General features: G+C 30.8%; 1 protein-coding gene across 5 annotated transcripts in view; it reads left to right on the forward strand.

Moving 5' to 3' along the window:
* Positions 1–227: 227 nt before the first annotated feature.
* LOC140057767 (protein sax-3-like) overlaps positions 228–24499 on the forward strand; it is a 230630-nt gene continuing 206358 nt past the window's right edge. For all 5 annotated transcript variants that reach the window (XM_072103489.1, XM_072103492.1, XM_072103493.1 and 2 more), the window contains exon 1: positions 228–452. In XM_072103489.1, coding sequence (XP_071959590.1) covers positions 380–452 — 73 coding nt within the window. In that variant the 5' untranslated portion in view covers positions 228–379. The remainder of the gene's footprint in view (positions 453–24499) is intronic.

The following is a 24499-nucleotide window of genomic DNA, read 5'->3' on the forward strand; positions in this document are numbered from 1 at the left end:
TTTTCAAAAGATAATCACTAGTATAACCAATAAAATACAAGCAGTTTAAAAGTATTATATTTTATTATCGTTGAATGCATAAAATCAACAGGTATCGGTTTTGTTCACTATCAATCATTTTGATTACCACCTGCTAAGAAAATGGAATAGTCCAAAGCTAATCAATGAATTTATCGTGTGTGTGTGAAAACTGCTTCTGTGCTGAGCACAGAGACTCAACTGAAAATCCTCACTCGATTAGAATTCCGTGTAAACACACCGGTGTGAGAATCATAAGCGAAAATACTTCATCTTTCTACAACATTTAAGACTAAATGAATAAGTTGACTCGACTGACAATATTGCAGATAAGGGAGAAGTGAGAGAAGAGGACAGTTCGATGGATATTTGTGAATTTTTCCTGCCTTTTTTATTTTTTATCTGGATTATACCTAGGCCGATCGACAGCCAAAGTGAGTAAATCCCCTAGTTTATTTACATTTGATTGCAAGGAGAAATAGGTGGTGCTGTGTGGAGACCATATTATTACTCGGAGTAACAATGTACACATTGTGAAGGCAGGCCTACAAATGTCAAAATAATTTAAATTAATAGAAAATAATTAAAATATAAATATAGTAAATATTAGTAAATTTACAATATTTTATAACCTGTAAAAAGCACTACTACTACTAGTTAGGCCTATCTTTTAGGTCTCTACATTATCATAGTAATTAGTATTACTGGCTAGTAGTAGAAATGGTTAACTAGAATAGATAGTGCTATATTAAATTAAATAGTCCTTTCCGTTGGTACTGGTACATCCCTATTGTGTGATCTGTGAAGAATATCTGAATAATATTAGGTACCTTTCATACATAAACAGATGGTGAATCTGTTATTATTGCATAAATGTATATTGTGTTGGCCTACTTTCCACATTTTTATACTCATGTATACTGTTTTACTGTATACTTCAGTCACATTCTGAGAAAATAAATTTGTAAAGCCAATTACCCAGCTGCACTTTTTATAGTGATAAATAGTGTGTGAAGAACTAAGAAAAATGATGTTCATTACGGTAAATTTAACTGACTTGATATTCCAGTGTACCCTTGTACAGTACTGATTGTTACTGTTAATAAAGTTCATAAAAGAAAAGCCTCTTATTATACTGGTATTATTTCAGTAAGGTACTGTATAGTCTATATACTTATTATAATACTAATAGTCTATATTCGTAATCCTAAAATATGTAAAATATGAGTTTATACTGTAGCTCTGAGAAGAGTGAATATAAAAAAATATTATATAAATATAAAGTTATTATAAGTGATTTAAAGTAAGATTATAGCCAGAATAGGATGTTATGATGGAATGTACAATTTAATGCATTGGTATGAATAACCTAGGCACCCATACCCTACCCTGTACTTCCAGTAAATCTAGTATACAGTAACAATTGTACATTAAAAAGTATATTTTTCTTCTTGGTTTTATAAGAAATTGTCCCCTTAAGGTATCCCAGAGGTCCTACTGTTCAGGAATGAATAGGTTTGTTAATCAGATACTGTGTATAAGACCTTGATGCAAGACAACCCTGTTTCACTGACACCAACCCATCCCCCCCCCCCCCCAACCCATTGAAGACCCCCACTTTTTTACTAATTCTATAAATAATTCTTTTCTCATCTTATTTTAAAAATCTGAATGACATTAGTAGTACCATCTTTTTATAGTAAGTTATATACCCGCAGTAAAAAGGTACTGCCTGTATTGTATGCAAGCATTTTAATTGATTCCAGATAAAAACGAATGAAATGAATTTCAATTAATTTTTTGAATTACTTTGGAAATGAAAACCCTTTCAATTTTTTGAATTTGAATAATTTTCATTTAGAAAATCAATTGAAAGCTTAAATTATGATGGGATATTCAATATTTTTGCCATAATCAGTTTCATATAATACGACCTTGGTGTTCATAAAAACAGCTTTTGAATTTTCTTTAATTCCTCTGCAGAAAAATCAATATTAAGCGCCTAACAACAAAAATATACTTAAAAAATTTGCAATCTTGTTAATGTTGGTTTGATTATATTAAATGTGTACCTTGAGTAAAAATGCGATATTGTAAAAAAACATATAAAATTGAAATTGAGTATACATTCACCTTGGTTAGTACAGTAGCCTGTGTCTAGATTAAATATTATTGTTTATTGAGTCATTTTCCAACAAAATCAACTTAGGATTATTTAGAATACATTGTACAAAAATTTATCCTATTTTTTGAAAGGCTACTGTAACTTTTAACTCATTCATAAAACTTTCATCATTTTAACTCTACAGTATGTGCATTCACACTGGTTTGAATCCTCTAGTTTTAATAGTATAATATAATGCCTTTATAAATAGGAATACAATTATTAAAAATCCATTAACTTTTATATATAGTTTATTTCTTTTATAAAATAACTTACATTAACTTTAAATACCATACTTTATAGGTTTAATTTAATATTATTACCTCTATAGATATTTAAAGTTGTACTGTAAAACAGCATAAAAAGTAAGTATTTTTCTTATGAATTTAATGGCTTTAAATACAGTACACTGTCTTCTACTGGTGTTCAAAACACCACATTCAATTGCTTACATTATATAAATTAATTTTAAAGGCATTTAAAAAAAATGTCTACTCTGCTTATCCTCAAATATCAAATTTTCCGTATTAATGTTCTGAATGATTATTTTGGTTTCTGTTTTGTGCTGATTAATCCTATGAAACAGAATTAAAATTGTTTAAATCCTTTTAAAAACATGTACAGTATATTTAAATAACACAACAGTACAGTATGTAATTTATGATTGAGTGATACACACTAAATACATACACTATCTTGAAGAAATAGCAGATAATTGTTTAATAATGGTTTTAATAGAAATAATGCAACACATTTAATAAGTTTCAATTGAAAATAAAGAATAGTTTATAGTTAATATCAAGTAATTCTTCAACATTGATTGAAATTTAGTTCTGTAATTACAAAAGAGTAATTTAGATTTAAAATGTAGGTCACGCTAGTCTCAAAACCCTATTTATCATGCTCATGAATATATGGAACATACATTTGAATTGCCCTGTATTTGAAAATGTATATTTTAAGGTGATATTATTATTTGACAAATGTTGCATCGGAGAATACACATTGTTATGATGAAGTTAAAGTTGAACAAAATCATATGTACTTACCTCTAACAATCACAGAGAATATATATGTCACTGTGAACCATACAATCAAAGTCGGCACGTAATATTGTTATTAATCCTTGTATTGTAATTAAGAGACTAATAAAGGCTTGCGTGTGCTGGTGTAAGTGGCAAGAAAAAAAGTAAAAAAAAAAAAAACAACAGTTACTAATTTAAGTTTTCTTTGTGTTTAAACTCAAAGTTATACTGCAGACTGTATAATAATAATATGTGTGGAAAGTTGTGAGGTAAATCTTGGTTCCCACTAGTGTGACGCAATGTAAGTAAGTACAGTGTAAGTAATTTGACCAATCATGGCATGATGGATCATCCGAACTGTTGATTGTTATTGGTCGAATTACTTGCATTGCAAAGTGGGAACCAATCTTAAAGAAAATCATCTACAAACAACTGTATATTATACTGTAGCCTAACATATAAAAAAACCTTACATTTTCTTTCTCTATTGTCTTGTATGTTTTATTGTTGAAATTGGCAAGTAGGCTTGGATATTAATATAGACATGTTTGAATTGTATATTTGCATTGTACAAAGTAATGGATTTGATCATGTAAAACGAACATACCGTTAAGAGTATTGTTGTGATATGCTCTTAATCATGGTTGCCATGTAAATATATTGATGGAATACTCCTTAAAAAAGGTTGAAGTCCAAGTTTGCGTCATTGTTATAGATACATTCAGACTGAATTTCAGTTATTGGCAAGTATAATCAGTCAGAAATGATCAGTTCCTAATGTAATAACAAACTTCATCCAGTTAAAAATAACCTCTGATTAAAGACTGCGCATGCATGGTCCCATAAAACAAATAAATAAAGCCTTATTTTGAATGATCATAACATTATGTTTTTCCAAAAATGGTATGATCCTGAATAGGTATAGCCCTATTATTGATCGATATAATTAGTAATGGAAAAACTCTCAATATTTTAAACATACATACAGTAGTAGTTCAGTATTACTATAGTTTGTGAAACTCATTTTTCCAACCTATTTTTATTGTATAAGATTTGTAGATAAGATTTTCATTTCAATTGAGAACAAAACTTACAAGCGAGTGAAGTATACAAAAACACTTTGAACAATGCATAACATACAATACAAAGTATCCTCCATAGACTTAAACACTAAACCAGTCTATTGAAAACGTCTTTATTGTTGAATACAACAGTTACCATACAAACTCAAATGAACTCTCTACTCTGTCAGTGGCTGATGATTGTACAGTACTGTAGATCAATAAAATAAATGATACTATTTGTATTGCATTCCATATAGGACACTGCTCTGTAGTAGGAATTTAATTTTAATGGCAAAAAATCATTTAAATTCAGATTAGGATAAAGTGTTGGTGGTAATGGGTAACAGTTACACTTCAGCCATGCCACAAGGGTAATTGGACCTCATTAGAAGGTCAGCCCATTTGGAGGTGTTCCCTGCAGGTGCCCTGGAAGAATACACCACCATAGCAACTGGTCACCTCTTGTATTACATTTTCAAGTGTTTTTTATTTATTTTGGGTAATGTCTTTGGCATTTTCTAATTAGTGGTGTCTTGTGGAGTTATAGCCGAAACATTTATAATAGTTCATGGTTTGTTTGGAAAACTATCCTACTGTATGTTTGTCTTTTGTGTAGAAATATATTTGATAAAGGTTACTTGTTTTTAGGTCTTGGCTTTGTAAAAAATGTTTGTGCCTTAGGCAGATCCACAAAGCTTCTGCTTGGTTATGAATAGTGTGCAGTATAGCCTGTAAGACTCACTAGACAGCCATCAATATGATGCCTTCAGAAGCCTGGAAAAAACCCTGATTAAAATATACAGGACGGTATATAAAGCCACTGTGCATTGGACACCCCTATATAGGGGACACTGTTGTATAAATAACTACTAAATTGATAGTGTTAAAATTGCCATTGCCAATCACTAAAAAGTAAGATTAAGAAGAAATATCTAAAACATTACAAACAAAACTATCATTTGCAAAACATCAATAGTTTACAGAAATACCCATATTGCTTTACTAGTACCGGTACTACTGTAGTAGTGGATAAGTACAGAAATATGAACATTTCAGTGTGAAATTGTGTTAAAAATTCAATAATAGCAGTTCTACATCATACTTCTCTCTCCATAACTTTGAATAAGTCTACAATATGCAAGGCTGTATACCAGCTGGTCTTATATAAGCAAGACTTAGTACTGTCAGCTCATCTCCTGTACAGCTAATGATACATTTTCCGTTCTTGGCACAGTAGGTAACCTTCCTATGTTGTACATCTACCTGAAACACATTCCTCTCTTTCCTTTCAAGCTCTTTAGAAATCATTTTTTGAGTGACCTTAAACAAGACAAACATTAACTTTGTAATAGACAATTAATATTAACAACCGTCAGAAATCGCATTTTGTTTGCACTATTTATACAATAGACTGACAGTACAGTACAACTAATTATGCCTAAAATAAAACTATAAGATATCACAGTAAAACAACCTGCTACAACTAGTACAAGTATCTCATATGGATGTGATATACTTGAAATAAGATGTTCTGCAGATCACATCATCTAGCTTGTCCATCAACCTTGTACAGCACAATCAGAGGAAGTTTAAAAGCATGTTTGTTTAAACAACAATCCTAATGACCATTGTACAGTAATGGGCCTTACACACAGGCTGCAACACTTTAATCTTAAATAGCAGACTTGATGTTAATTATTAAGAATTATGTTAATATAGTTAAGAAATGACCATACAAGGTTAAACAGGGATTTCATTGATTAGGAATAGATCTTATTAGGCTGACCAAGGTTGGGGGTTTCCTATTCAAATCAGATGGACATAATGATCAGCAAGTGTCATTTAAGGTCAACCATATGGTACATCTTCAGAACATTAATTAAAATGTTGTGATCTACTGTTTGTGCACCACAGGTTCTTAACAGAGAGTTGTAATTCTTAAGACCCAACACAAATTAGTAGTCTACTATAGGTTTATTTTTACTATTTTCAATTTTCAATTGTCTATACATCATATCATCATTACTAACTGTACAGTATGTGCAGTGTTAAATTAAACGATTTTGTCAGTGAAGTAACATCCAAATCTAAACACTTACCAATAAAACTCTGTTAATTAAACATTTGAAATACTCAGCAATAACATCTAAAAAAAATTATTTTATTATTCTAAAGTTATAATTCTTCTGTAGTTATTGTTCTAGTAAGCAATAATAATCATTTAAATTATTTATTAAAATCTAATCTTAAAATGTTACATCACGAGGCTTTGTATTTAACTGGCTAAATAAAGCAAATATTTGGCCCTTCATTTCATGCATTTCTTCTATCACATCAAGTTCAAAATATTTGAGAAAGTGTAGCCATACTGATTCTATTGACATTGGACCTGCTTGCACTTTGATCTTTGGTTTTATTTTGTTTTACTTTATTTGTTAGAGTGTTTAGTCATCAGGTTTCGAGACAAGATCAGAATTCTTGGACTGTATACTATCATACAGTAATATAGGGAAGAGTGAAATCAAATTCACCCTTCTCTGGTAGTATGAATACTTGTTTTCTATTAAACGTGATTTATGTTTGTTTATGCATATTAGTAAAGCTATTACCTATTGTAAATATTTTCACACACAGTAATCATGGACTAATGTTGTGTTAAAAATAAACAATGATTGGTTTGATTATATACAAAACTGGTTAAAGTGTTGAATACTTTATTTATTTTGTTTGTGATTCTCTTCTTCTCTCAAAGGATGTTTTGCACTGTGAAGGTTTAGTAATCTTTCAGTCTTATTTCTACAATTCAATCTCTGATGTACGCAGTCTGCAATTGTTACATACAATTCAATAATAATAGTACATACATCTTTAAAGGTCTGATTCTGCTGAGTGAGCAAAATCCTCTCCTTTTTATGCACAACACCTTTAAAACATAAAGGTTGAAATAGATTTTACCCTGATTCGACTTTATGCCTGGACACATTGAATTTTGTTTAATGTTACCGCTTGTTAGTCCCCAATCACTGATTAAAACGGTTTTTGGGAGCACAAACATAGTAGATGTGCCTCTATATTTACTTGATTTACATACTTGATGTTCAGACTTATAAAGCCGAAGCTTGTGTGTCCCTATATTAATATCAATTTAATTTCAAAAATCTATTTATTCACCAGAAACAGGCCCTAAAAGATGGCCTATGGTTGGGTGGTAACGTCACATGTATTTCATTCATTGTATTTATCCTTAGAATATATCCTATATTAAATCTATAGCCATGTTTGCCATTACTTATAAATTAATGCAAGAATACACCTTTAGGCCAGCCAATCCTAAGATGTGATTTTAGCTCATTTGTTAAGGATAATAACACAGAGAAAATGCATGATTTCAGGCCTCCGGACTCTGGTTCGTTCAAGTTCATACAGCCTGCATCCTATGAATAAATGATAAATATGAAATTAAAAAAAACATTATGCCTGTTGGCTATTCAAGATAGATTGTAGAATTTTACAGTAAATTTGTGTTTTCATACAAAAATGAATTGCAAATTTTGGCATCTGTCCTTCATGTGGTGATCGTGATGCGAGTGAGTGATTGCAACAAATAATATGTATAAAAAACATTTATGAGAAAATATTCATTCATTCATTATCCATACTTCCTTTTAGATTATGTTACCGAAATACCTCATCATCATTCCTTTTGCAAACAGCCACCAAGAAACTGGGACTGTAGGCAAGTCATTTCCCTTTGGCTGAATTTTAAAGCCGACCGAATGTCCAAAATTTAGTAATGTAATTTATTCGTAGGTTATAAAGATGATGTTTCATTGCACAAGTGTGGATATATTTTCTTTGATGTCACGTTGACACGGAAAGCGCCGGATATCATCCATTGAAATGTTACTATCTAATACGTCACAATATCAAGTGTAATGCATAAAGTACGAATACGTACACTGGATCTTTTCTAAATACACTAAATCAAACCAGTAAAGTAAGCTAATTCTAAAGCTGTTAAATATTTACATTAAGTGCTAATTTGATATATTCCTTGTTAAGTGGCCATAAAAGATTTAACCATTACGATGTAAGAGATACCCACTACGACCATTCATGACCAGTGTTATAATTTAAAGTAAGGCGGTGTTTCAACATTAACATGCACAAATCAATGTAAAAATCAATGTTAAAAAATCAGCTTTACTTCAATATTTTTTTGTGTAAATAATAACCATCAAATATCAGATCTTTGGAATGTTACAATCAAATGATTTAATAATTTCTCAGTTGGAAGTAATTCTGATCTCAAATCTCAAGTGTAATAAGATACAGTAATAATCATTGTTTACTCTTGTATTCATGGCAACAATGAAATATCAAATTTTTTGCCAGTCATAATTTCTGTAATATTTAATTTTTTTTTCTTAAATGAAACATTCTGTTTACATTTAGTAATGTCAATTGATGATTTCAATCAATCATTTTATTTTCTTTTACTCAAGAAGTAAATTAAATATCTACTGTATATTTCACACATCAAAATCTTTTCATAATATTATTTGCAACTCTAAAGCTCATGTCTACAATATCAAATGTTATGTGACAAAAAATGGGATGTGCACATACAGTACAGGTATGGTGATGGACATATAGTATCACTACTATATTTAAGCATATCACTACCATATTTGTATAGTCTACTGTACATAACACCTTTTTGTCATATAAAGTTTGATAGTGTAGACATAGCTTTAGTTTAACGCTATTCTCTTGAATATTTAAAATGGAAATTGTGCATTAGGTCTGATCAATTCATTGTTACATTTGCTTTCTGTCATTTTACAGTAGTAACTCTCGCGTTCAGTTTTAATAATACTGCAACAAGCAATACTACAGTACAATACTGTTATTATACAATTTTCTACCTCGCTACAACACAATCAATTGTTAAACGCCAATACAGTTACTAGAAAAGTACAAATGTAAAGTAAACAAACAGAAATAACAAGATGTTAAGTTGAGACATGGGTATATTTTGTCCATATGGGGTCATGTTTTTACATCATTTTACAGCTTTCCTGTCCAAAATATTGATAAAATTTTGAACTTTGGCTTGGCAAATATTACCATGTGTGGGATGTAGCAATTTCATTAACTGTTTGTGTCATTAAATAAGTCTGATATAACCTTTCAAGTGGCCTGATAATAACACGCAAATATTCATTGAGCAGCACGAGTCAAGTTTACGCTCAATTTGACGAGGAAAACGTTGCCCGTCCGTCTCATCAGACAAGGCATGTTAACGCTCAGCTGGAGTTGATCTTGCACTCATCGTCACACTTGATTGCATTCGATAAACGAGAGGTGGGAGAATTTCAAGCCTGGGAAATTGATAATTGTTGAATGGTGAATTGTTCAATTTATTTCATGGATCTGGAATAGTTGTAACTTCCTCTAAACTTAACTGATCTCACATAAAAGACAATACAGTGAGGCCAATGTGGTATTAACCCCTTTAAAACAACCTTCAAAACATGGATTTGTTGGTCCCTATAGAAGGTTATTTATAGGCTAAAATGCTTAATAAAATTGATAAAACATGATGTTGTAATCCACTGTATAAAAAGGAAGTCTTGTATTATGTTTTACGACACTATAAACATGTTCTGATTAATTTGATTTTTCTACACACCAGATCAATTTAACAAAGTTTCAAGATAGAAAGATGAATTTTTAAATACTGTGTAACACTAACAGATTACGGTAACTAAACTTGATTAACTACAATCTAATTATAGATTTGATCATGTACTGTAACAACTTGAACAGTGCTTCACTGGGTTAGCCATCCCCTTTGGTTTTTAAAGCATTCCTTGTTGTATTAACCAATCCTCTCTGAGTTTAACCATTGCCCATTGCATTAAGTGTTCCCCATTGGGTAAAACCATTTCCCTTTGGGTTAAACCATTCCCCTTTGGGATAAACCATCCCATATGGTTTAATAACTGTTTCCCCTTGTTTAACAGTTGAGCATTTTGTTATTATGGTAAAGACCACATAGTTGGGCTACAGTAGATTATAATTATGGTACCCTCTAAAAATTACCTCATTAGGATACTGTCAGAACTGACCCGCTTAAATATTGTTTAAAGACCCCTTCCCTGCAATTTTGGACGTTTTTTCGAAAATAATACATATATATCACTTTAAAAACATTAAACCATGTCATTCCTTGTCTTAAATGTACGTTTTATGGTAAATTATGATAAAAAGTGAGAAACAATGCACTACCTAAGTAGCTCGCGGCGATCGACCTCTCGTGGACGGTCTTAGGCCTAGCCTGGCTAGGCTTAGTTTTGTAGGCCTAGCTGGTAAACATCGGTAACGTGCGAACATCGTACGCTAGCTATATACCTAGCCTGACGTTGTATAGTTGCTGCATTAATTGTCTTTCTATTTTTGCCAGACTCCGTTGATACAAATTGGGGAAAACCCGGTATTTTCGCTGAAAAGTTAGGAGTCTTCCATTTGTTTTGGCCTCACGATCGATCGAAAAGTGGGCGAATTACAGGTGAAAAACAAAAATATCAATCCGCGCGCAATGCATTTTGGGATTTATAGCGGGCCGCTATAATTATTAAAATCGACTTATTTTTCACATTTTTAACCGTTTAAAGACGAAAAAAGTTATCGGAATAGGACCATATAGTATTATTTTTACATTAAATATAGTTTGTGATCTTAAATTAGATCTAAAAAACGTAGGGAATGGGGCTTTAAAAAGTCATCATAGAAACAGGTGTAGGTCTACTATGAATACAAGTCAATTTGTTCAATAAAGATACCATAGTACTATACAGTACTTTGTTTGTAATCTGATTTTTAATAATTGTACTATTTGGTTGTTCTCACATAAAAGTTGGCCTAAAGATACAGTTGTTACACTGCTGTCACACGCTAGCAATGACAAATATGTCCACCAATCCTGAATATATATTGTTTCGAGATAGTCATCAGCGTAACACAATACGAGTATACAAATATTTCTGACTAGTAATATAATATTATGTTTGTTCATTTTACTGCGTTATTTTCCCACTGGTGCCAGTACTGTCTCCTTCCCAACAGATAACAACATATTGTAATGTAACTTTCTATTTTGGATACAATATAATCTTATGGTTTCTTGTACGGAATTAATTACAGCGATTGCGTTTTTAAGGAATGGTTGAATGATTACCTAGTCAAGGTCGACAAGACTATTATTGATAAGGATCAAATACACTGCCTATTCCATGCAACAACACGCATAATATGCATTTTACCAGCACAGAGTGAGATTAGTTTTACGTATAGCTACTATTGTGTCAAGTTTAATTTTATGCTGTGAAATTACTGCTTGCATAAAGCTAGTATAGAGAAGAAAGCACATTAAAAAAAAATAATTAATCAAAAATCTGCTTGTGGATATTATTTGAACTTAGCAATTAGTAGTGTGTACTTATATAAATCCCATTACAAAGGGTAATTGTATATATTTGCATATTTTTTATGAATTTATATTCATAAGCAAAAGGCCAGTGTGTTAATTAGTTTTACTTTTTATTAATAAATTCATAATGATAATAAACAAAGACATAACTTGGAATATTTTTTTTAATATTTATCTTGATTCCGATTTATTAATATTTAAGTAATCTCATAATGAAGTAGTTTTTTGATAGTAGTAAAAGAAGGGAGGGGGTACACTGTATATTTAATAGTTTATTATAATATTAATCAAACTATGACATAAATGAAGGCATATAACACATAACTAAATAGATTTTTGTCATTTGATTGGACGATTGTGGGTGATGATAACACATGGTAATAAATAAGCGGCCTATTTTTACGCTCACATAGGGCGGTGTATTCCTATTGTTGTCAGATCGGACAGCGCAACCTCGTAACGACAATACTTTGCATCATTGCATTCCGTTATTCAGCTGAATATGTATGTTCATCGCAAAAATCTTAAATTCTTTATGTACAGTATATTTTTTTATTTATTTATTTTTTTTACCATATTTAATGAGGGTGATCCATCCAGCTAATGCTGATCATTAGGGACCCTCAGAGGTTCACAAAACAAACATATACACAAGATGCTCTACATAAACAAAGTCTTCTTACAAGTCTTTGGGAGTGGAATTGTAATTTGGTCCTTAGAAAAAATCCTGACATGTGACGGGACTTGAACCCAGGACCCTTGGAGTGGTAGCCAAGCATCATAACCACCAAGCCACAACTCCACTCCAGTAGTGGAGTAGTAGTATTGCGGTTTTCTACCTTGTATTTTATTTATGGAATTAGTAAATTACTGTACTAATGCATATTAAACATAAAGATAGCTTAGCCTTTTCTCAAGTCATTAGTTTAAGCCTTATTACTCATTGCTAAATCAATTTCCATGAATAAATTACATCATGTTTTTTAAAGGGTAGATTAAATATTAATTCTGTCATTCAAAGTTGGATACAAATGTTGATGATGTTCATTTGTCTGCCTGTGGTCCATTTCATTTAACAGTAAAACACATTTCCAACTGAGTTGTAATTCATTCAAAGGCCTTTTATAGTACCTAGCTACTGTAGTTAATACCCATAAATGGTTTTAGGCTTGCAAGGGCCTTGAAGATAGTGTTTAGGGTATTGGTTTTAGCTTTTGTAAGATTTGAGGCCTAGCAGGTACAAATGACATTTGGATTATTGAACCTTTATCATCAGTTTGTGATTACAATGCACTGTGGTTGAACCTTAATCCTGTAATATAGAATATTACTAAACTTTAATGGTCTTCCTAAGAGTTCATCTCCTTTATAAGTTTCTAGGGTAATGTAATCTCTAGTAAATTATATAACGGTTGTGCATGAAAGGTATGATGTAATAGTAATCAATGGTTTGAAGATTATGCAATAATTCCGGTCTATCTTTCAATCATTGTACATACCAAATGATGTTTTTACCTGTTTATGAATTGTTTGATTGTTTGTGTTTTGTTTCTCTGCATACACACACATAACATTGACATTAAAAAACAAAGTTAAAGTAGTTTATAAAAAAAAGTGTGCAAAAGGAGGCCAAAATAAGTTTGGAAACAATTAAATTAATTCATAAATAAAATATTGAAGGTATAGTAGACCAGTTTGCTACTGCTACGAATACAATTCGTTTCTTCAACTTATTGATGCTAAATATCCAAATTACTTTGCTCAGTATAGGTACTGTACTTACTATAAGTGATTTGAATACCATCAAATAGGTCAAATGTATAGTTGGGTTCCAGTGTACCTCCATAAATGTGCACTTTTTAACTAGAGAATAGCAAAATAACTCCAAAGAAAACAAATATCTATTTTTAATTGTACAAAATGTAAGAACTTCAAGATTGCTTTAAATCAAGATCCTGGCAATGATTTAAAATAGAACAGACTAGAGCATTTATAATTCTATTCTTAGATCCACCACCAGCATAATGCATTATACAGTATAGGCTTATAGATTATTATTTTTAAATCAAGTTTCGCTTAAACATTTTTCTACCAAGCCATAACTTTTGACACACATCATATTACTTTTTATAGCTAATACTATTAAAAAGAAACAATTAAAAATACTTTATGCATTGTTTCCAAGTATGATATATCTGTAGGCCTAAAGGATATCAAAGAATATGTTGGTATTTGTAAACCTGAAATTCAGTTAAAATAAAGTTTAAAAAAATATAATTATTAGATTCAGACATTTTCCCCTAGTTGTATTTTAATTTTTAAAAGGAATACTATTTTGATACTGTACAGTTTTATTCATCATCTGACAATTTCAATTATATATGTTCATACTAATTGGAAAATTATTCAATCCCTCATCATACATCCTTCCACTTAGTAATAATAATCTATAATCATCATATTTTTAATGATAATGTATGTAAAGGTGAAGGAGTAACCTTGACATAGACCTATAGGGGAAAACACACACTGACAAAGAAACATGTAATCTGTCTTGCTTTTTACTGACTCAGCTGTAGTATTTTAAAATTTTTTTTTTCTAGCCTAGTTTAGTAAATCTGCTAAGTTATGGCTTTTGTGCAATTTGCCACCTCTAAGTGCTAATTTTGTCTTGATTTGTAAAATATTATGCATACAAAGGTTACACAAAGAAACACCAGCAGCATAGCTAGAAGGTATAATAACTAACAAAAGCGCAACACATATCATGTGGTACTTTTTTTTTTGGTAATAAACAATCATAATATCATACTACAAGGCACTGTGTATGATATATTTTGAGATTAAATTTGAACTGGAATACAATTAATTATATACCTTCCCAAATGACGTACGATAACCATCATACATAATGCATTTTTGTAAGTGCATGCATAAATTATTATTCATCTGTTCCTTAATTAAATTGGGTAAACAAGTACGTGATTGGCATTATACAGTTACTATAATTTACTGTTAGTCATTTAAATGGGAATATACGATTTTTACTACTGTAGTACAGCAATGCGTAATTTGTACCTTAAAATCCTATACAGTAAATTAGATAGAATATTGCAATGATATGACATTCCCATGTACAATTCTCCTAAGTTCAATTCAATTAAATATTTATTTCATCAAATGTCATACAAATAATACAGAGCATAAAATGAGGACCAATTTACAGTACACCTTCTCCTATCTAATGCTCTGTCTACACTATCAAATTAGTTTGACATAGAAAGTGCACGATGTTCCCAAATATGGTAGTGATATGCCCAAATATGGTGATAATGACATTATCATGTCCATACAGTATATGGATATATATCAAATTTTTTTAAAAACAAGCAACAAGCTACATTCACACACAAGATGGTGCCATATTGTTAAATAACACACATCAAGAATTGAATAGCATTGTCTTATGTTCCATGAAACAGTACAAGTGTAAATGTAGCTATACTCAATCTTTCAAAATGTGGATCAACAAACAAAGTCTACAGTATTGTTTTTTTTAAATAAAAAAAATAGGTGTTTTAGTGACCTTTTAAATCGAAAACCATCTGCTAATTGTCTAATATTTTTTCTGGTTAGCATAGATGTCTAACTACCTGTGTTACAGTGCTGATTTCATCTGCTTTTTAATGGTGTACTAATATTATCTTGAATGCATATTATATCAAGTTTATTGAAATGTTGTCAGTCATGTGGCGAGCAGGTGCAATTAGCAGTGTTCTTTGCTTTGATGGAGCATTGTGCTGCATCCACTCCGCATCAGCTTGTCGCCATTCCTCTATTTCTCTTTTATCTGGAAAACCCATCAGATTAGTAATACTGTAAGTACTGAGGCTAAATATACCATTGGACTACAACTGTAATTTTTGTGGTCATTCATTAAATAGGAATAGAAAACAAATGCACATATACCCGGGCCATTTTATGTTTTTGAGCTCTGAGGCTACTGTACTGTACAGTAGGTTGTTTTGAGTGTACATACAGTAATCAGGGAAGAGTGACACACTTCCCTGATATAATGTTCTACTTAATTCTCTAATCGTGAATGTTTTGTTGTTTTACTATTTCTGTGGAGGAAAACAATTTTTTCTATGTACACCTTTTTATATATGGAAAAACTAAAGATTTGATTTTTATTTGAATAACCTGTGTCAAATTCAACATTTTATATTACTTTTATAATTGTACTTCCTACCTGTTTTTTATTTTCAAACCGAATCAAGAACCAAACGGAGAAAAGATTTATTAATTATTTACCTCTTTTAAATCATATGTGAAACTTATTGATCTAAACAAATGTTGTAATTATTATTACTATAAAATATGTTTAACTTTAACTTCAGTTTCCATTGCTTTTGTATGCAAGTAATTTATGTTTCTCAACTAAAGCAAATGGTAAAATAATGAAATGATTTATTACTTTTAATTGGTTAATAATAGTGGGCAGTTTCACTTCTGTTTGTAAGCTGAGAATAAAGGGTGATTATTCGCCCTTCATGTAAAACTGTAAGTAATACCACAGTTCTGTAAATCCTCTATATGTACGTACGTGCTGTGATAATGTTTAAATGCTAATGTGTATGATTGCTACAGAACATTATGGAATACTCCCCTAAGGAGTTGAGACTTTGCTCCCATTTGCTATAAATGACTGGGGTTTATAGTAATGTGATGTTGTACGCATACTGAACAAGCCTTCATTGATGAATTATGCTCTTTGACTGACATAATTAGTATTACAGCTTTTAACCAATCAACGATCCGCATCGCGTTGTATTTGTAGCTTGCGTCAAAATAGATTTTATCGAATCATACATTGGAAACAAGTTTAAATAAACATTAATTTTTAACGTTCAATTTTAATGAAGAAAATAATATGATAAAAAAATTATACAGGCAAAATAATAATTTTAACAAAACAAAATGAAACCCTGGTAAATCACCTGAAGGGACACCCCTATTCAAGGGACAATCTTACTACTTTACAAAGGATGTGGAATAAACAAGTGGAAATATATTCACTAAACAAAACCCTATTAAGGGGACATTTTTTCAGACATGTTTACTCTTTCATGTCTCGAAAAGAAATGATGATGGTGAATTGTGGACTGTACCATTTAGAGAGAGGGGTGTTTAATGAATTTTCTACTTTTCGAGTATATCTTGCTCTTCGAGGAGAAATATGGCATTTATCGGTTTATCCAGGTAAGCTAGCACTTATAGACTACCAACACCATTTCTGGTTTGTGTATTTGTTGGGTCTTGAAAGGGTTTATCTTGTATTAGTGTAATAAAATAAAAATCCCTATTTTCCCATGAAACAAATGATCATGGACATTATGTACATTACACAGTCATTCCCTATTCAGGGCACACCTCTATTAAGGGACACTTTGTTAGGTCTCGAAGGCTTCTCCTTAATGGGAGTTTAAATTTTGTAAAATAGGATACACCTTTAGTAGTCTCCAAGACAGGATCCATAACCAGGATGTGATACCAATTTTAAAATTAATTTTACTTGGCTTGTATTGTAACGTGGACGACATTGTAGACACATGGCATTGTCGCTATAACATGGCTAGTATAGGATATTACATTTTATCTTTATTTGCCACCTGTTGTGATATTAGCTATTATACTCTACTTTGTTAGCTTCCTATCTTTTGTAATTGAGCAAGTCCTTAGTTTTTAATCACTCTTCTTTAACTGTATCTTGCTGTTGAGATAAGGAATTAAAGTGAGTCTCAGCAATATTTTGATACATTTTAATGTACAGTATAAGTGTCTGATAGGACTTTAAAGAAACTAATGTACATAAGTGGATACCTGGGACTGGTGGTGGGGGGATGGGGAGATGTGGAGGCTTGTTATTATATTTTCTACAAAAGAAGAACAAATTGAGATAGGCTTGTTTATAGTTTAATTATCTTATTAATAAATATACTATAAATCACTGCTGGTCTTTAGTTTGAAAAGGGCACTTTAGGAAAAAGTGAGGGTGAAGTGAACATTACATAAAAATGAGTATAATATCGATAACCATTAATAAAGAGAAAAAAAGAAACAAAAAACGAAAGGAACATTACAATCGGGAATTTGTTTGATTTTAGCCTGTCTTCTTATAAAAAGTGTTAATAATACTGTATAAAAAAACAAGTGTACAGTATATTATATATTCTGCGTACATCAACAATTTTACTAATGTTTAGAGTAGTAGGCATTACTGATAATACTACATGTACCTGTAAAATATTATTTTTAGTAATACAGAAGCTATGATTATTTGGTGTATATTCCATATTAAGATATTTGGTTACTTCTGAGCGTGCTTATTTGAAGGTTGTCTGCCATGACACGCTGATGTCCTCCAGCATACAGCCTTCCCATTTAAATCCTTTTTAAATCTAAACATGTTTGTTTAATCTGTATGAGTGCAACCACATCTCTAGTTTGTGGCTACAGATAATTATTACTCCACCAATATGTCCTTAATGTGAACAATATAGAAAGTGGCATGATAACCACAATTACCAACAACCTGCTGGATCTGTTGCCTGCCTTCTGTTTAGATGGTTGAAAAGAGGCTTGCCTTCATACCCCATAGCCTTAGGTTGAAATATAAACTCATATGCCAGACATTTTTCATATGAATTCAAAGTAAAAATTACTAATTATTACAGATTCTGATTGTGGTTTAAATTCAGTATACTAGATTTTTATTGTCTATACATACCGGTATTCCATTTTGTGAATGATTTTGAAACTTTTATTACATTTACACTATTGTTTTTTTTCTAATTGTAAGCGAGTACAAAATTATAATTTTGAATAAGCAATGGGCTAAATTCTAATACATTGTCCTTTGACATAAAATATTCAGATGCAGATCACCTAGTACAGTACAGAAATTTGGGGATTGATTGTAGGTACCTTCACCAGTGTGCTCTAGGAGAACATTCTCCCATAAAAACAATGTTCTTAATATTTCTCTGGTCTGATAGGCTTATTACCAAGTACCATAACAACATGTTTCTGTAATCCGGTATATATTTGCCGTAATCCGTTAATCGCTGGAACATGTTGAATAACGAACATATTGAATACAATACAAATTGTTTTTGAACGATTATATCTGTGATTATTTTTCCTAACCAAAGTACTTTGATCGGACACATTTGAAAAGTGCATTACTTCAAAGTTACTTTTAAATACAGTTGTGTTTTTGTAATCACTTTTATGTATCACTTTTTGTAGCTAGAGTGTTCCTCCTCCATTTTCAAATTTCATACCCAGACCTGATATTGTAATACTGTATAGATTTTGTTTGACATACAGTATAAGCTTGTTATATTATAGGGCCTGTACTGTACAATACATATTGCCTGTGTATATTGTACATCTGCCTCTTCTTATTATATAGGATAAAACCGCCTTTTCTTCTTTATTCTTTTACTGTATCATGATTTTATTACGTAGATTTCTAAAAAGACAAGTTTTCCAATTTCCTACCATCTTTGTGTTTCTAACTTTTATCGTCAAGCATCATTTACTAATAATTGATCTTTCAAAAGGACATCCTAAACGAGGATTATTATCAAAGAGTTCATCAGTTGCTTTGTTCCCAATAACACCCATTGTAGCCCTAGTCCATGTACCTAATCTTCCTTTAAAAGGTCACTCTTTACAATCAAACCCATTCCATTGTTAAAGGTAAGGCTTGAGTACTCTCAATTATGCCTAAGCTTAACTTGTAAAAGTTCCACATTGCTGGATTCTTACGTCCTATTATCAAGGTATTATGATGATAATACACTTGTAAACATGGGTTTATTCTATCCGATTCACAGAGTTACACAACAATTAAAAACAGCACTTTTATTGACCTAACTTATGGAAGGAAGGTTGAGAAATTTGTTAAAATGTTGATGATGGCTTGCTTTATACCCGGATAAACTAGTTTTCCCTTTTTCTGTCATGAAACACCCCTATTAAAACAGTGAACTGATCCCCACTATATAATTAATCTAGAAACTGCTCTCTTTCAAAAAAAATGTGCCAAAAACTTTGTTTCTTATGTTTAGCATCTTTAGCATTTCAAATGTTTTGTTAGCTTCCATTCTTTTACTACGAGAACTTGTTAGTCAGAATCAAGAAATGTTCATTTTTTGCTGTTCTAGTTCTATAATTACCCTACTGTATGTCCAAATAGAGTAGTGTCTTATTAATAGCTACATATCTGACTAGATTTGAAAGGCCAGACAAACAAATCATGTGTAAACTACTGTAGTACTACTATTTTTGGAAAACTGTTTTGTACAAATTTATGTTGTAATATCTTATGCAATTTGTTTGTTTGAAGGCTCTACAAAATGTAATAATGTTTCAGTTATGATATTTCTTGAAACAAACTAATAGAAAATTCAACTACAGTAAACTATACTTATTATAATTCAGTTTGTGATATATATCCGTTGCTGTAGGCCTACAAAATTTATGACGTGTTGCTCTATAAACGTGGAAGAATTGCGTACAATATCATGCATTATAAACATGTGTATTAGATAATTAAATTTTCATATGAATAACGGGCGTGTCATGCTTATTGAATAGATACAACCATTTTTACTGTGCACAATAGCTGATTAATTAAGCACAGTTCACAGTATAATAACAATGTTCTCAATGCCTTATAAGTTATATGGGCTGATATAATTTATTATTTGTTTTTGTAAAGCGCATTGAGAGCCTACTTAATATGCACTATTTAAAAATTAAATTATTTTTCATGTGATGTTTTGTATTATCTCAATATTGAGATATTTTTATTTTTCTTAGACGCTTTATAAAACCTTTTTTAGTGGGTTTTTAGTATTGAATTCCAAACTGTATGTATTGAAAGTGGACAAACCTACAACACTTTATACCAGTTCTATATTTTTACAATTTTGTTTACTATAATTATATGTGAAGAATAACAGAAATCAATCAATTGTTTTGTTGTGTAAAAGAATTTGATACGTTATTTTTTTTTTTTAAATAAGCGCATGAATAAAAAGTATGTTTGTTGAAAACCTTGTTGAACCTAAAAACGTGTACGTCCACATTGAGATATGAGGTTAATGTTCATCATGGATCAAACAATCCCTAATGACTATTATAAAGGACAATAACGAACATTCCTTTTAAGTTTGGTAAGTTAAACTTGGTTACAATATACTGTAATGAATGCTGCCAGTGGAATGTTATGAGATGAAGTAAAAGTCCTATCAGTATCAAATGATCACTGCGAAGATTATAAATGGTTTAAGAATCTCACACCTTAATTAGCAAGCATGTCACACAGGCATTAATAGTTTGTTTGTGGAGGAATTAATCCTGGTGATAGTATAATTTAATTGAAGGATAGAACTAATTAAACAAACAGTTTAAAGTCTATCTTTCTTTTGTACATTCTTACTGTAGGCCCTATAAAGTAATTGTTTATTGTCCGATTTTCCCAGGCAATATTTGGTGAAAATACATATTGACACAACCTAAAATAGTGTACGCCACGATCTAACAGAGGAACAAATAATAATTATTTCCAAAATCAACCAACTTTTTTTTATTACTTTTGTTGCAACTATCATAGTTTATTGTATGTCTTCATTGCATTCATAGAGTCTGATATATTTTTACAAAAAATAAAAAATGAAAACAAAAATGATAAATTTGGCCTTCTAACACATACTGTTAGCTTGCACTTTTACTCCATTTTTTATGTTAGCAATTTTTCATTGCACACTTCAAAATACGTTAGTTTATAATTAATTCAAGATTGAAGAATATTCAAAATTCAACAATAGAATTATGAATATGTAATAACAAATGTAAAATGCTATCATCTGGTATCATGCTTTGTAATGTAGGCCTTGCAGCTATGAAATTCACGGTACATATTTTAATATTCATATTATTGAAATAATAATAATGGTGACTATAACAATGATGAAGCATGGAAAGCCCTTAGATAAAGGGGTCAAATATCCTAATAATTATTTGACCAATCACATGCAACAATTCAGATGATCAATCGCTTTTAAATGGTCACATTACTTTACACTCATTGTATGTCCTTTCGTTGTGGTCCCTGTGGGAGGAAGATACTTTTGAATCATAAACTAAAGCTCTATTTACACTATCAAACTAGTTGGACCAAAAAGTGTGATATGTACAAATATAGTGGTAGTGATATTCCCTAATATGGTAATGATATACCCTAATATGGTAGTGATATGCCCTAATATGGTAGTGATATACCCTAATATGGTAGTGATTTGACATAATTATGTCCATATATGGGCACATCACATTTTCTTGTATAATATTTGTAGAGAAGGCATTTTGGTGCGCCCCAGTGTGTAAACTCTGGAGTTTTATTAGTAGGAGTGTGTAAAAGAGGTGTTTGTCAGCAAACTGTATACAGTATTGCTTTTCTTTTTCAACAATACTCAATGAAATGATGACGGAAGTTTGTAGGGATGCTCCTACTTGAAGGTTGGGTTTGTGAACTGTACCATTTTATGGAGAGGGATGTTCAATGAATTATCTACTTTTCAAGTATATCGCGCTCCTTGAGGAGAATATGGCATTTGTCAGTTTATCCAGGTAAGCTATTGTTGTATTGTATTGTGTAATTTTGCCCGCTTTTAAGTTCCACCTCTGATCGCACTATTTAGTAATGTATTTAAAGTGTATTGTCACACATGTGTATTTTCCTTAAATGCAATAAACAGCTTGAATGAAGTGTTTAATGATATTGATAACAATATTCCTTTCAACACCCCACTGGCAGACTTTCTTTTGTACCTTTTCAGACAGTTTAATTTCAAATACCTTTTTATTATTTATATTACAGGTTTATGTTTCATCGTATACCTTTGCTCCTTTGTTGAAATCACCAATAGGGTGCACTTTTGTATGAATCCACGGTCATTGTATTTATTGTTGGTTTGCGATGACAATTTCCGATTGGCGACAAAAGATCTGCGTTTTTATAATTTCCTCTATTAGAATCTATTAGAATATTATTTATTCATTAACCGATGTGTAGCCCAGGTGATAAAGAAAAATAAAGAAAAGTTGGTTTAGTATCACCTTGTGTGAACAGGAAGGCAAGCACAGTGAGTGTATTCATATCTTACTACAGTAAAGGTTCTAAATCATATCCCAAGGGCCTAGCACCAACAACAACAACCTAGTTTCGAACACTTACAGTATGATGTTTATAGTTCTTTTTGAAATATTAAAAGGAGAAGAAAATGCTGTCTATATTTGAACTTAAACAGAATTTAGGTCTCATAGAAATAATTTTTCTCCCAGTTGAATTTTTAATAAACTTTTATCGTCGTTGCACATCACTCAGAATCAAACTTAATTATTTACTTCATCTCAATTTTCATAATTGTTAATGTCATAATGAACTTCCATGGTTTTTTTTCTTGCAGAATTTATGCAATATTATATTTTCGTTATATGTATGTACTTGATACATGGATAAATAAGTATTTTTTCATGCTTGATCTAGAAAGAAAATGATGTAATTATTCTTTCATACATCAAATCAAACATGATTTTTTGGAAATATTTCATTAACATTTCAATACACAGTGCAGTATAATATCTTGTTATAAGTAAATATTTATAAAATTACTAAATATTACATTTGTAATTGTAGTAAAAAATTATTATTACATAAATTAGTAGATTATTGTATTATTTTATTTTATTTCAATTCGCTCGCCATTGGAATACATAAAAAACAAGACAAAACAACATTGACATGGTCAACAAAAACAAATTACCAAAAATTCTTAATTTTGGATTTAAATAAAGGGAAACAATTAAAGAAAATATCAATAGTGGAGACAATGGCAATATACTGTATGAATTAAATCCGTAGTAAAACCAATATTATTTTTTTAATACATCCACTTTATAAGAAGAAGGAAAGGGATAAAATGCAATAATATTATAATGATGAATGCATGTAGTTGGATAGGGTTGACATTTGATAGTTATAGTAATAATTAATATGATAATTATGTAACATAATGATTGAGTAGAATGTAATTAATATAACATTTCATAATTAATCTTAGTGATACAGTAGTTCTACTGACAAAGTTGAATCAACCATTTATAATAATGAATATTCATATGCGAATATATATGATATCAGTGTTGATAATGTAAATAATATTAATTAATATTAAGGATAATGTGGTAGTTCGCGATCAGCATTGGTTGTTTTATTCTACTCTGTATTGTATCGGGATGAATATGTATAATAGGCCTAATAATAATTAATGTGTACAGGTATATATATTAGTGTCACCGAAAATGAATAATTTTAATGAATAGTAATAATAGGAATATGTATAATATGATTTAAATATGTTCATCAAAATATGTATGATTCACTCTACTCCAGGTGTATAATTGGGAACCCGGTTAGATCAAGACACAACTTTGTGACTGGGGTAATAATGTTCAGCGCATTGAGAGCTTGCTTATATGCGCTATATAAGAATGAACTATTATTATTATTATTATTACTATACTATAGGTACATTCTTCTACCCCTGAATTTTTTTAAACATTCATACATTCACATTGCCCAGTGGCGTAACAGCTA

This window comes from Antedon mediterranea, chromosome 8 (genome assembly GCF_964355755.1).
Source record: "Antedon mediterranea chromosome 8, ecAntMedi1.1, whole genome shotgun sequence".
Lineage (NCBI taxonomy): Eukaryota > Metazoa > Echinodermata > Crinoidea > Comatulida > Antedonidae > Antedon > Antedon mediterranea.